The sequence below is a fragment of the Carassius auratus genome, chromosome 18, assembly GCF_003368295.1.
Source record: "Carassius auratus strain Wakin chromosome 18, ASM336829v1, whole genome shotgun sequence".
Taxonomy (NCBI): domain Eukaryota; kingdom Metazoa; phylum Chordata; class Actinopteri; order Cypriniformes; family Cyprinidae; genus Carassius; species Carassius auratus.
This window is the reverse complement of record NC_039260.1, coordinates 15,421,018-15,435,445: the sequence shown is the minus strand read 5'-3', so window position 1 is coordinate 15,435,445 and position 14,428 is coordinate 15,421,018. Positions and strand designations below refer to the sequence as shown.

General features: G+C 38.3%; 1 protein-coding gene across 1 annotated transcript in view; it reads right to left on the bottom strand.

Moving 5' to 3' along the window:
• dhx36 (DEAH (Asp-Glu-Ala-His) box polypeptide 36) overlaps positions 1–14,428 on the bottom strand; it is a 46,862-nt gene that overhangs the window by 8,146 nt on the left and 24,288 nt on the right. The window contains exons 16-20 of the mRNA XM_026287781.1: positions 3,371–3,488; positions 2,576–2,674; positions 1,585–1,758; positions 1,140–1,226; positions 908–991 (exon numbers count right to left, since the gene is read on the bottom strand). Of these exons, the coding sequence (XP_026143566.1) occupies positions 908–991; positions 1,140–1,226; positions 1,585–1,758; positions 2,576–2,674; positions 3,371–3,488 (562 nt within the window). The remainder of the gene's footprint in view (positions 1–907; positions 992–1,139; positions 1,227–1,584; positions 1,759–2,575; positions 2,675–3,370; positions 3,489–14,428) is intronic.

Genomic DNA, 14,428 nt, shown 5'->3' with positions numbered 1-14,428 from the left:
CTCAAGCGTGTGATGGAAATGTTACACCCCTCACCATACTGTCGTCCCATGTGTCCCAGCACGATGAGACAAAAACCCATTACAAACGAGGCATTTGTTGCATCCAGTGGGGACATCATTACTGATTATATTGACTTATACTGTCTTTTTACATGTTGCGTATAACACTTGCGTAAACATAAAACCACGTCTGCATTTGTGATCGGAGAAATGGCAAACAACAAGCACTATTCTACACTCCCCAAAACTCGCGTTTGAATCACCAGTGGCAAATCTTTTACATATGAAGAGTTACTTACAGACTATGAGTCAGAAGCACCAGACTGTACTTGCAAAGTTGGACCTGCCCCAGTTTATAAGAACAGACACTGGCATTGTATGCTACTCTCACAGGAAACAGTCCTCATCCTCCAAAAATGCGCTGCACACATTTGAATATTTGGGTTGAACTGTTCCGGAACAGTGTTGTAAACTTGTCGGAAACAGTGTTGAAACTTAACCACTGTTTCCTAGTTGTGTCCTCTTTCGGAAGGCCAAACAAAGTAGCTTCACTTTCACAATGAAACATAAAGTGACTCCATAACATGGCAGTGGCAGCAACAGCGAGAATAAAAGCTAACACCTTTCTTTGCATGAGCATTTGGCCGGCGTTATGCAAATCCTCCCAAATCTTGACGTAGACATGTAAGTGTGTGTTAGAATGAGCCGTTTTAGGTATGAGAGGTATCTTAGCTTTTATAAAATTTCTGCAACTTTACAGATCTTCTTTATGCACCAAGAGCTTGTAACACTCCAAAGAGAAAGGAAATGTTGAAATCACATCATATGACCCCTTTAAGTGCATATCAAAGAGTCTAATTTCCTCTTCGGTGTTCAACTGTTTGATCTGTGGAGAGTTAAGACTGACCTGTAGGGTGTTGGCAGAAAGGAAGTTTTCCCAGCAGTATTCCTTCTCAAATCTGCTGCCCTGTTTCTTAGCATCCTCCCAGCCCTAAAAAATAAATAAACAAATGGATTGTCACACACACATATATACATATATATACATATACATACGTACATACACACAACACACACACACACACACACCTAACATCTAAGAGTGACTTCTTAATGAAGATGTACTCTTTAAGACTTACCCAAAATGCATTGACAATAGTGAGATGATCACTTCTAGAGTTTTGGGAGAGCATTTTCCTCCTCCGGTCTGCAAATTTCTCCTTTCCCTGAGATAAATTAATCCATCAGTCAAACAAGCCTTTATTAGAGAACACCCTCTGGGTTTGCTCTAAATGCTCTGCAAGATTGATGACTGGTGGGTGCCAAGTCAAGTCACCTCTATTTATATAGTACCTTATACAATACAGATTGTGTCAAAGCAGGTTTACAACGTTAAACAGGAAAAAGGTGTGCTGATAATACAAGAGGACAACAGTAAACAGTTTTTTTTCCGTTAAAGTCAGTTCATCATTGATTCAGTGATGTCATCATCCAGCTCTTCAAATAGTGTCTTGTGCAATCATGTGAGCAATATTGGCAGAAATTGTGTATCGCTTGTGATCATGTAAAAGGGTGTTTTTGTACCAGCGGTATGAAGAAGGGATCTTTAAAGCTAAGGCTGGCCGCAATAGTAAGAACAGGGTCCAAACAGCCCAGAAGAGCCCCGAACAGAATCATTTTTCCTATGTGAGGCTCCACAGGCATTCGGGCAAGATGAAATCCTAATGGAGTTAATTCTTCATTCCGGTTTAGAGCATTCTATAAGATACAAAAAGAGAAAAGGTTGGCTCTTCCAAAAGACGTTTGAAAATATTGTGCTGCTGCTGCTAAGTACTTTGATTTTAGACATCAAACCTCTCAATTACACAGCTTTCTGGAACACTTCATTCTGATCAATCACAGCATGTCACTGTCAAATAATTTAGCATAATAACGGTATGATAATGGACCATTGTCATGGGCCATTGATTTCCTATATCCCTGTGTTTCACACTTCTTATAGCACCCTTCACTCTTTTCTCTCACAAAAAGAAGGTTCAACTCAAATGTCCATTTAATTAAAAGGAAAGGAAAGGAAGTGACATGTGGCATCCCATACTTGGAATTTGTGCTCAGCATTAACCCATCCAAGTGCACACACACAGCAGTGAGTAGTGAACAAACATGCACACACCGTGAACACACACAGGAGCTGGGGGTTCGGTGCCTTGTTTAAAGGTCTCACCTCAGTCATGGTATTGAGGGTGGAGAGAGTGCTGTACATTCACCCCCACTACAGACACAAACTCACAACCTTCGGGTTACAAGTCCGACTCTCCATTCATTATTCATTTTTCCGTGATAATGACTTTAGATTATGCCTTAGCTAGTTTGCAACCCTCAAAGTAATCTATCATGTGCATTTAAATGACTGGTTAAGGAACCATGTAGCTGCTTTTTTTTTGCTGGGTTCCTGACTACCCAATTTATTTTACAATAATGGCAGACTGTAAATAATCCCTTACTTATTTTTAAATCCAACCTTCTTTTTTAATTCTATAATTTATTCTTCTCTTCCATCTCTTTAGCCTCTCACCAGGTCCACCAGGTGTGTGATGGCCAGCTCTATTGCTTTGTCTGAGGGGGGGTCCATGGTTTTTCGCAGGAAAGATGCAATGGGTCCCAACTTCAGTATCTGACAGAAAAAAAAATATATAGAAAAAGAGAGAGAAATGGACCACGCTGTTAATAAAACCTTTTTACAATTTATGCATACAAATGTTTATATTAACCTCAAGGCTTTGTGTGAATAAATGATTATGATGAATATTTATTTGTGCTCACTGTACTGCCAAGCATCAGAGAGAACTGGGACTGGGCAGCCATGTGGAGGTGAAAATGACACAGCTAAAAGGCCTCGTTACACAATTACACTGCCTCTCAGATACAATGACAGTGATTAATGTCCCTTTTAATCCATTAGTTTGTTTGTGGGCTCGCTTATTATGGTCACCGGAGACTATTTGTGAAACCTATGCCTTGAGGCCCCATTAGAGCCACACAGATTCAGGAGAAAGAGGTTGAGTGTTTGTGTTTAATGAAGAGAATGTGTGTGTGTGTGTGTGTGTGCGTGTTGGAGAGCATGAATGAGTCACCAGTGGAAATGTCCAATTTCCTAAAACCACAGCAGTAAGAAGTTCTCTCTCTGAGAACTGCCAGCAAGCATGATTCTTATGCATTTTCACAGTATACACACCTACTGCTGACACCAAACCTGTGTAGTGTGACTCAGACATAGCTACTGTACATCGATTTATACTTCTGTTGATCTCTTAGGGGTAATTCAACCATTTTAGTGAATTAATTATGCTCTGAGTGTTTGATTGAATACCTTTATTTGCAAGCAAAGCTCTTCCAGTGGAGTGCGTTGGATCTCAGGTAACTGGTAGTTATCCAGGAGGCTGGCCCTCAATCCATTATACAGGTGATAGCATTTCCCAGGAGACACTCTGACCAGACACACACACAAACAAAGACGGAGGAAACAACGTCATACCACTTAAATTAGGAATGTCCTTTTGATGAATGCAAATTGCTACCAGCTAAATTTAATTGAGAACTCAGGCTTATAGTTTAGATTTATATGTATTCATTTAGCAGACAATATCATTGACGTGACTCACCTATATTCTACATAAAACAATAAAAAATTAAATAAATACTTCATTCGTTTAACATAAAATCATTAGTATTTCATTTATACCAATTTGATTTATTGCCCAATCTAGGTGGGGAAGGAGAAAAATAACAGAGATAGATATGCAGGAATGAATTAAGGCAGATATCAAGAAACATAGAAGATATGAAAGAAAAAAGGAATTTACATATTAAGCAGAAAGTTAGAATAGAAGTTAAAATGGAACCAGAAGGTAGGAATATAGTATATGAAGACAGGAAATGAGTTAGATAAGGAATACAGATTAGAAGGTAGATACTAGGGCTTCTATGGACTAGTCGAGTAGTCGAGAGTTCAACTACCACTTTTCGGCGCTGTCGGAAACAATCCACTAGTCGAGCATGCGTACAAAGAGTTTGCAAGTACGACATGAATTTTAGGATTACAAAATTGCGTGTAGCTGTTACTTTTTATGAACTTATCTATGTTGCATATAAAACTTAAATATGTAATGTAATAAGTAGGGGTGTGCCTGAAGCCGAATTCCTTATTCGGAATGGCACGGATAATGGCTTCAAAAATGAAAAAAAAAATAAATGTATGCATTTAGCAGATGCTTTTATCCAAAGCCACTTACAGTGCATTCAGGCTATCAATTTTTACCTATCATGTGTTCCCGGGAAATGGAACCCCCAACCTTGTTAACGCAATGCTCTACCATTTGAGCAACAGAATAACAGATAAATAAATTCAGAATAATTCTGCCTGTATACTCGGCTGAAGCTGGCACAGTCCGGAGTTCGCTAGATAACAGGTGAGTCGGGGGCGATCAGAGCAATATTATACAACAGACCTCTAAAGTCACGAGTGTGAAGTGAATGAAAGTTAACTTTATGAATGAAAAGAGTGCAAATCAAACAGAGCATTGCAAATGTCTCTCCGTGCATCTCTCAGAAATCAGAGATTTGCAAGAGTAATTTCACCTATAATAATACATCATACACGTTGTAACACTAATGAGCTGATTGTATTTCAGCCATATTAATGAATCCTGACTCTAACACATTCTGCACTCAAAGACCAGAAGGTGAGTAAACAAGGACCTTCGTTTGACAACATAATTCACCATTTTGGGTGCCCTAATGCCTGGCCTGGCGCTAGCCTGGCTGGATTTAAATTATTTACGACAAAAATTCCAGAGTCACGTGGGCGAGCCTCAAAGGGGACATGAAACCCCCACATTTCACCCACACACATAAGCACACACACAAAAAGAAACCTTTCTTAAAGTTCTTTATCTTCGTCATTTTATTAATATGTATTTTGAATGTTTGTGTATTGCATAGAATGGTTAATCCTTGTTATGCAAGGATTATAATTTTACTATCTTATAAGTTGCAAATGTTTCTCCTCATTTTAACTTTCTCAAATAGTCATGTTTCTGTAACCCCACTCCTGACCAGGTCGTAAAACTTTATGACCCCACTGGGAAACAGGACAGGAAATCGAACTCTTAGAAAGAAAATAGTAAAATCTACTCAAATGTATTCTAAATGTATTAAGTATTGCTGTTTGGTTCATTAGATGGATCCTCATATAAATTGGATTATCTGCAGTTTATATTGTGTGTTAATAAAAACATTAAATGTGTGTAATTCTGCATTTGAATGTAACTTCGTTTTTCTATCAGCTATATATGTACTGTTTGGTGTTTTTGTAATTGTCATGTTGTGTCATGGCTCCTCCGGAAGCTTTCGTTTTCATTGTTTTGTTTTCTTTTCTTTACTAAGTTTATTCGCCTATTCGCCTCTCCACATGAGGAAGACGAATTCTGAAACACTGCCTTGTTAAACCTTTGAATACCGCGCGATTCCGCAGCAGCCCGGAAGATGAATGAACACCCCTTGCCACAAAGGACCACGCTGCTCCACGCTCACGCCATGCTCCAGCGCAGCTCACACGCGCGTCACACGGTCTCCAGCTCACGCACACTGGACACTTTGCAAGTATCATTTTTCTATGGAGATTTAAATGCTGCTTTAAAGTTGGTCTATGATTTGATTCGTGTTGGCGCCTAAGGGTTACTGTCTGGGATTTTCATACCTGAGCTCATTCATTCTCTCTCTCTCTCTCTCTCTCTCTCTCTCTCTTTTTCTCTCTCTCTCTCCCTTATTTGGATTCCGTTATGTCTTGTACAAAGTTTACTGTCTGTAGTGTCATACGCGTATTTACTCTGTGTGATTTGTAGTTTGATGTATTATTAGTTCAATTATTAAAAACCCATATATTCATGATTGCCTTTGCCTCCACCCCGCTCACATTACGAGTCACTGAGATGTCTGATCTAGCTACAAGCTTTATTTTGAGAAACTAAATTTATCATAATGATAGGATAATGTTTTCATGGCCAGAGAATATTTTTCCTTGAATTATAAGAAGTGATAACTTTATTGAAAATTGATAAGTTAATCTTACGGCCGTTTGCTGGACAAACCACTGTTTGATTTGCAGTAATTTACAGTAAGAGATATCACTATAATTGATATGAAGAATGGAATATTGACATATGAGTAAATTACAGTGCCCTGTAATGATTTATTGATGAATGCAATTGAGCTATTTTTCATAATCAATAAAATTTAGTGTAACTGTCATATGAGATATATATTAATCATATTCCTGATTAATTATTCAAATTCCCTATATATCATTTGAGTTAATTATTATGTACAACCCAGTGCAGTTACAGATTTGGTGGAGATAATGCGCACATTTCAAACTTAGTTTGTGAGCAATCAATCTGTGTATATGGTTTTTAATAATTTCTGCACGTGCGCTATGAAATTATGTACTTGTGAGATAAGTCGCAAAAGGCGAACTCACTCCTAACTGACTGAGGCAAAAAGCTGATCAGTCAGCACGTTAGGCATTTATAGAAACTTAACAGTATAGTCACTGTTATTTTGAATGAAAGTAAACTGCAGTATAACGTTAAAAGTCTCCTGTTAAGAAAGACCAAAATCTTTTTACAGTAAGAACATTTTAATATGAATAATTAAAAGATGAAGAAAAATCTTTTATTAGTTGCAACATGTAAATCTGAACATGAGTGATGTTCCTCTGATTCAGTTAAAAAGGCCTTGCTTATTAAATATCGTTATTGAATTTGTGGTAAACCACAGTGATATTCAAAAATAAACTATAAAAACTCCTAGTCTAAAATTGGCTTAGCTACCCGATTTTAAACCTAAAACATTTAAATCATAAGTGCTATTTTGATAAAGGTTTATGGGAAGTCAACAGATGTAAAAATTCCTGTTTTTCACATTTGTGTCTTGGCAGTGAAACGAATCCTGTCCTTACACTCTTGTGTAGTATATAGCACCTCAGAGATCATAAAACCTTTTTCTGTTTGTTACTTGTGATTTTTGATGCAGAAAATCAGCCTGACAAACGATCAGATTCTAAGTCATATTGAAATTGTAATTCCGCTATCTAAACACCAGAGGGAACTCATGGTTTAGAAGTTTCAAGTTACGCCTTGCTTTCTGATTCCAGCTTGCATGAGTGCAAGTCCGCCATCCCGTGGCCGTTTCAGATAATGAGCTCTAAGTGCTAATGTCTATTTCCACTGTGAGGTATTGAATTAGCTGTCTAAATTCTCGATGATTATTTGCATTTACAGCTTTGCTCGTGCGAATATTATTACAGGGAAACAAAAGAATTTTCCCTTCCTTTGACTGTTTACATTTACTTTGAGTTTGGTTCAAACATGATTTGAATTAAAATGTAATTGTTTAATAGTGGAAATCTAGATGTTTCAGGTCAACTACTGATTGACCCACTTAGAAGGTAAGCCATCTAGTGGCAATCTCCTGTTAAATCGACTAACAGACCTCTGTCTTTTCCATTCTGTTTTGAATTGCATGTCCACTTTTACCCTTTTTGATTAATCTCACCCGGTTTGATTAATTTCATAATTATTAATGATAACTTACAGCTGTCGTTGGTTATTATAGGATATTATTCAGATTTTCCTTTTAATTCTTACATGCTTATTTTAAATTTTGATTTAAACCAGTTTTGAATTTTTTTATTTGAATTAAGTTTTCTGCTCAGCAGGTTAAGCACAGAGAGGCAGTGCTCCCCCCCCCCACCTGTGGTGAAAACCAGCTACTTCTTCTCCCTTGTTTCATTCCTGTCTTTTATTTTGATTTGTATTATTTTTCTTCTCTCTTTTGGCTTAGGTTATTTTGATAATTACCATTATTATCATAATTCCTTTGTTTTGTTTTATCATTATTAGGTAAAGCTGTTACCTCTCATTTCTACATATATATTTACTCAATTGATGTCAAACAAACAAAACCTTAATTAACTTTAAGTTTCTTTTGTTCATCCTTTGTGTATTTGATTGTGGAACTCCCTTGGCGATTGGACCGTCATCTCAGGTTTCCAGTGAGCAAGGATGCCCGACCGGTGCCCGACCACTGGCTGCAAGTGAAACTCGGTTCCTCTTGTCTCTGTCCGTTAGCAGCACGCAGTGGGACATCAGCAATTTGGGACTCCAAAGGTTGTGTTAAAAGTCACAAGCTGTTCGAGAGGGCGCAACGCCAGAGTAACGGAGGACCGGGGACACTGTGGTTAGTCTAGATGGAAATAGGGGTCCACGCGCACCCCTCGGCTTTTTTTATGCCACCTGATTTTTTAAAATCCTTAAAGTGTCTATTTTCATAATCTGCCAGGTGCCAAGCTGAAATAATGTCCCAAAGGGTTATTTTTTAACCCTTTGCTGCACCCGACCGGAACCCGAAAAATCTAAAAGTGATATAGTAAGTGGCATTACATTAGAAGTAAACAACATACAGAGACAAATGAACACATTTTTCCATACAATTCTGACCCCAGGAATTTAATGGAATGGTTATTTTTGACATTTGACAACATATTGACCTTATTTCTGGACAAAAATAGCAAAAAATGTGTAGAGTATCAACTATTTTTTCGTTTTCTCAAGCACATAGGGTGATTTTTTTTTTTTTTCACAACCTGTTATTTCTTTATCATTCAAGTGTCTATTTTAAGATTAAATTGGGTACCAAGCTGAAATAATGTCCAAAATGCTTAATTTTTAACCCTTTGCACCAAACCCGAAAAATCTAAATATGATATAAAGTGGCATAACTTTTGATGTAAACAACTCACAGGAGACTAATGGACACATTTTTCAATACAATTCTGACCCCAGAAATTGTTATATGTCATGTTTTATAACATCTTGACCATCTAAGCTCAATAAGAGAAAAAAAAAATTCATTTGACAGCGTTTTCATTATACTTAGCAGCCTGAAATAGGATTTATTTTAATCTTTTACTTCACCTATCCTGAACCTGAAGATATTTAAAATAGTTTTACTTTTGAAGTAAACAAAACAAAGCAAATTAACTTAATAAATAATAAATAAATAAAAATAATAATAAAATAAATAAAAAACTACAGAAAAAATCCAAAAAGGTCCAAAAAGTTAACTGAGCATAAACTGCAAGTTTTTTAATTTTGGGGCTTTGCAGTTGGTGGTCGTCGGTTCGTACCTGCAGATCGCCATCTCCCACTGCTCTCTCTTTTCAAAATTTTAGTAAGTATTTGAAACTATAATTAAGATATACCTTTGTAGTCATAACTTAATGTGATTTTTCAACAGTTTTTACTATAATCAGAGGCTTTCGGAAAGCGAATCTGTATTCTTGACTAGCAGTGTTGGTAGCTTAGTTGGGTGGGGGATATGGATATGAGACTCTGTGAAGACATCAGTTCACCATACCACATGAGGGATATTTGTGAACAGATTCCATTGAAATTAGAGGACTTGTCTTTCAATTCAAGTTTATTTTTATTTGTATAGCGCTTTTTACAATACAAATCGTTACAAAGCAACTTTACAGAAAATTATGTTTCTACAATATTTGGTAGTAGCTTATGGTGGTGACTGTCAGTTTGTGCACGTTTGACAGGATTTTTTTAGAAAAAATTCATACAAGACGTAGTCAGCTAGATGATGAACATTATTAATATGATTAATTAATAATTATTATATGATGCAGTCACACATGTAGCAATAATTGTTAGCTCTGTTTGTCTTTGGATACAATTGGCTATCACCAATATTGCTATAAAAGCTTTACAGGGAAAATAAATCGTTTACAAGTGTCAAAGGCTTCTATATCTGGTGAACATCCAACTGCTTCATCTACAGTAATGCTGAGCTGTATATGAGGTTCGACTTAATACACTCATGTTGTTGCACCTTGGAGAATGTGAGTTCATGAGAGAGGTCTTTGTCTCCCTGTAACCGTCTTGGCAATTTCTCACTGCGGTATTCAGGATTTGGAAAACCTTGATTTTTCCAATGTCTTCATGTACAAGTTGCACATGGATCTTAGCTGGACAACCTCTTTGCATTCAATCACATTCCTAAGAGTGTAATCCTTTACAACACAATATGACTTGTTATGTGCTGCTATCTTCTGGGCCTGCAGGCTGTCAGTGTTGTCTGCTGCCTTTTCTACTCTCTCCTTTCCACGCTCATGGGTTTGGTACTCTGTGTTGAAGTTGTTTCTGCATGATGGATAATACTTAGCTTCCATTACAAATAGGTCCTTGCCCTGCACCTTCGAATAAAGAGCTGCTTTCTTTAATTCTTGTGCCGTAGGTTCAATAACTTTCCAGCCTAGTTCATTGTGTTTCCAATTCTGAAACTTTGATTTTGCTTTGTCACAGAAAATGCACTGATTGGGAAACAAGAAGGAACACCTTCTTGCAGCTCCTTCAGATTGAACTGACAGTGATTTGACATGGCGCAGAGAGTCCCTTTTCAAATGATAATGATTCACCAGGTGTAGAAGCCTTTGACACTTGTAAAAAATCTACACTCACCTAAAGGATTATTAGGTACACCTGTTCAATTTCTCATTAATGCAATTATTTAATCAACCAATCACATGGCAGTTGCTTCAATGCATTTAGAGTGTGGTCCTGGTCAAGAAAATCTCCTGAACTCCAAACTGAATGTCAGAATGGGAAAGAAAGGTGATTTAAGCAATTTTGAGCATGGAATGGTTGTTGGTGCCAGAAGGGCCGGTCTGAGTATTTCACAATCTGCTCAGTTACTTGGATTTGGAAAAGGGAAAAATATCCAGTATGTGGCAGTCCTGTGGGCGAAAATGCCTTGTTGATGCTAGAGGTCAGAGGAAAATGGGCCAACTGATTCAAGCTGATATAACAGCAACTTTGACTGAAATAACCACTCGTTACAACAGAAGTATGCAGCAAAGCATTTGTGAAGCCACCTTGAGGTGGATGGGCTACAACAGCAGAAGACCCCACCGGGTACCACTCATCTCCACTACAAATAGGAAAAATAGTCTACAATTTGCATGAGCTCACCAAAACTGGACAGTTGAAGACTGGAAAAATGTTACCTGGTCTGATGAGTCTCGATTTCTGTTGAGACATTCAGAGGGTAGAGTCAGAATTTGGCGTAAACAGAATGAGAACATGGATCCATCATGCCTTGTTACCACTGTGCAGGCTGGTGGTGGTGGTGGTGTAATGGTGTGGGGGATGTTTTCTTGGCACACTTTAGGCCCCTTGGTGCCAATTAGGCATCGTTTAAATGCCGCGGCCTACCTGAGCATTGTTTCTGACCATGTCCATCCCTTAATGACCACTATGTACCCATCCTCCGATGGCTACTTCAAGCAGGATAATGCACCATGTCACAAAGCTTGAATCATTTCAAATTGGTTTCTTGAACATGACAATGAGTTCACTGTACTAAAATGGCCCCCACAGTCACCAGATCTCAACCCAATAGAGAATCTTTGGGATGGATATGGTGGAACAGGAGCTTCGTGCCCTGGATGTGCATCCCACAAATATCCATTAACTGCAAGATGCTATCCTATCAATATGGGCCAACATTTCTAAAGAATGCTTTCAGCACCTAGTTGAATCAATGCCACGTATAATTAAGGCAGTTCTGAAGGTGAAAGGGGGTCAAACACAGTGCTAGTATGGTGGTCCTAATAATCCTTTAGGTGAGTGTATTTTCCCTGTGAAGCTTTTACAGCAGTATTGGTGAAAGTCAATTGTATCCAAAGACAAGTCCACTAATTTTAATGGAACCTGTTCACAAATATCCCTCATGTGGTATGGTGAACTGACGTCTTCACATTGTCTCATATCTCATATACTGTGTAGATATGACAGCTTCTTGCTTGCCCTCCCCACCTGCATGTATTGAGTGTTGTAAAATTACCATACTCAGAAAGAGTTGAGACATGTACAATATGTGTTAGGGAACGAATCCTCTTTGGAGGCACTTGAGCTGTGTTACAATGTTTAATTTTCCCCTTTGTAAGTATGTATGAAGTATTGAGCCTGAAAAAAAGAAGAAAAAAACTTTAGCTAGCAACTACCAACTAAGCTACCAACACTGCTAGTCAAGAATACAGATTCGATTTCTGAAAGCCTCTGATTATAGTAAAAACTAACTATGACTTAAGTTATGACTACAAAGGTATATCTTAATTATAGTTTCAAATACTTACTGAAATTTTTCCAAAAGAGAGAGCAGTGGGAGATGGCGATCTGCAGGTACGAACCGACGACCACCAACTGCAAAGCCCCAAATTTAAAAAACTGGCAGCTTATTCTCAGTAAACTTTTTGGACCTTTTTGGATTTTTTCTGTAGTTATTTATAAAAATTTTAGTTAATTTGCTTTGTTTTGTTTACTTCATTGCTTTGTTTTGTTTACTTCAAAAGTAAAACTATTTTAAATATCTTCAGGTTCAGGATAGGTGAAGTAAAAGGTTCAAATAAACCCTATTTCAGGCGGCTAAGTATAATAAAAACGCTGTCAAATGAACTTTTTTTTTTCTCTTTTTGACCATAGATGGTCAAGATGTTATAAAACATGACAAATAACAATTTCTGGGGTCAGAATTGTATTGAAAAATGTGTCCCTTTTGTCTCTGTGAGTTGTTTACATCAAAAGTTATGCCACTTTAAATAATATTTAGATTTTTCTAAAGGGTTAAAAATTAAGCATTTTGGACATTATTTCAGCTTGGTACCCAATTTAATCTTAAAATAGACACTTGAATGATAAATAAATAATATGTTGTGAAAACAAATAACCCTATGCGCTTGAGAAAACAAAAAAATAGTTGATCCTCTACACATCTTTGGCTATTTTTTGCTATTTTTGTCCAGAAATAAGGTCAACATGTTGTCAAATGTCAAAAATAACTATTCCATTAAATTCCTGGGGTCAGAATTGTATGGAAAAATGTGTTCATTTGTCTCTGTATGTTGTTTACTTCTAATGTTATGCCACTTTCTATATCACTTTTAGATTTTTCGGGTTCCGGTCGGGTGCAGCAAAGGGTTAAAAAAAGAACCCTTTGGGACATTATTTCAGCTTGGCACCTGGCAGATTATGAAAATCAGGTGGCATAAAAAAAGCCGGGGGGTGCGCGTGGACCCCTATTTCCATCTAGACTAGGTTGAGTGTTTGGGGAGCGCCGGAGAGGTTGACCAAGCCACTGGTTTCCACCTGAATGACTTCAATTCACCCAGGTGAACCAAATGTGATAAAACCCATCCACTTATTATAAGCACCAGAATATTAGATATTCCCCCAGATATATTTTAAGTGTTTGACCCTTTTGCTTCTTTAAGTCACACCATATTTCTAGGTTTCCTACCCAGATAGCCCACTCACCTGTTGGCCCGATCTTAAAACCTAACAGTATGCTTAGGCCTCCTTATTCTCACTAATACATTGTGTTTCTATTGTTTGTATCTCATTCCAAGTGTTGTTTCACTGTGATCTTTTTCTATCCTCTGTTCTGTTGTGATTTGTTTCTTTCATTTCACATAGAGACAGTGACCTGTGAGAGCCACCAAGAAAGCTAAATAGCAGAGCAACAACCAGCAGCCGGTGTCATCACATGACCCGCTAGGCTACTGCCTGTCAAATCTCCATTTCAGGTCCTTCGTTGACCCAAGTTAATTGGCTACTTAACTGTCTGACTGTTTGCATCAGTTAGCCCCAAAATTCTCATTTAACGGCACAGCCCGTTTGAATATAGCTTGTTAACCGTAGAACGAACTTGCATTGGTCTTTTTGTGTGTGCGTGCTGTGCTTCTCTCACTGACAGAGTCAGGATGTTCCAGTCATCCAGTCCAGCAGTCCACGGGGGCCACCTCTTGACATGGTTGAAAGCAGTGACGACCCCCTTCCTGCCCAAGGACGCCAGTAACCTGCAGCACCCAGAGCAACTAGACACCGAGCTAGATGAACTGATGGCACGCGATCTAAACCAAAGCTACTACTACAAAGAACTCGCCAGGATCTTCGGAAGCCTAGTTCACATTCTCGTCGCCCAGGCACGGCTCAGTGAATGGAGCAACATCGCGGAGGAGGCCTGGACGGTCACAGCACAAGGTGACAGCATCAACCAAGCTCCACAGCTGACAGCTGCACACCCTGAACGAGACAGCACAGGTCCTCACACCAGGTACCACAAACACAAGGTACCAGAAAATGCTGTTTTGACTACCTGCCTTCGCAGCGAGCTACACAAGACCGCTCCTCACCACCCATCAATCGTCACACCTACCTTGATGCCAACATTCCTGGGCAGCCTTGTCAAAAAGGGGGTGGGCCGAAAAGGAGTCAGCATGGAAGACCTGATCGACACAGGA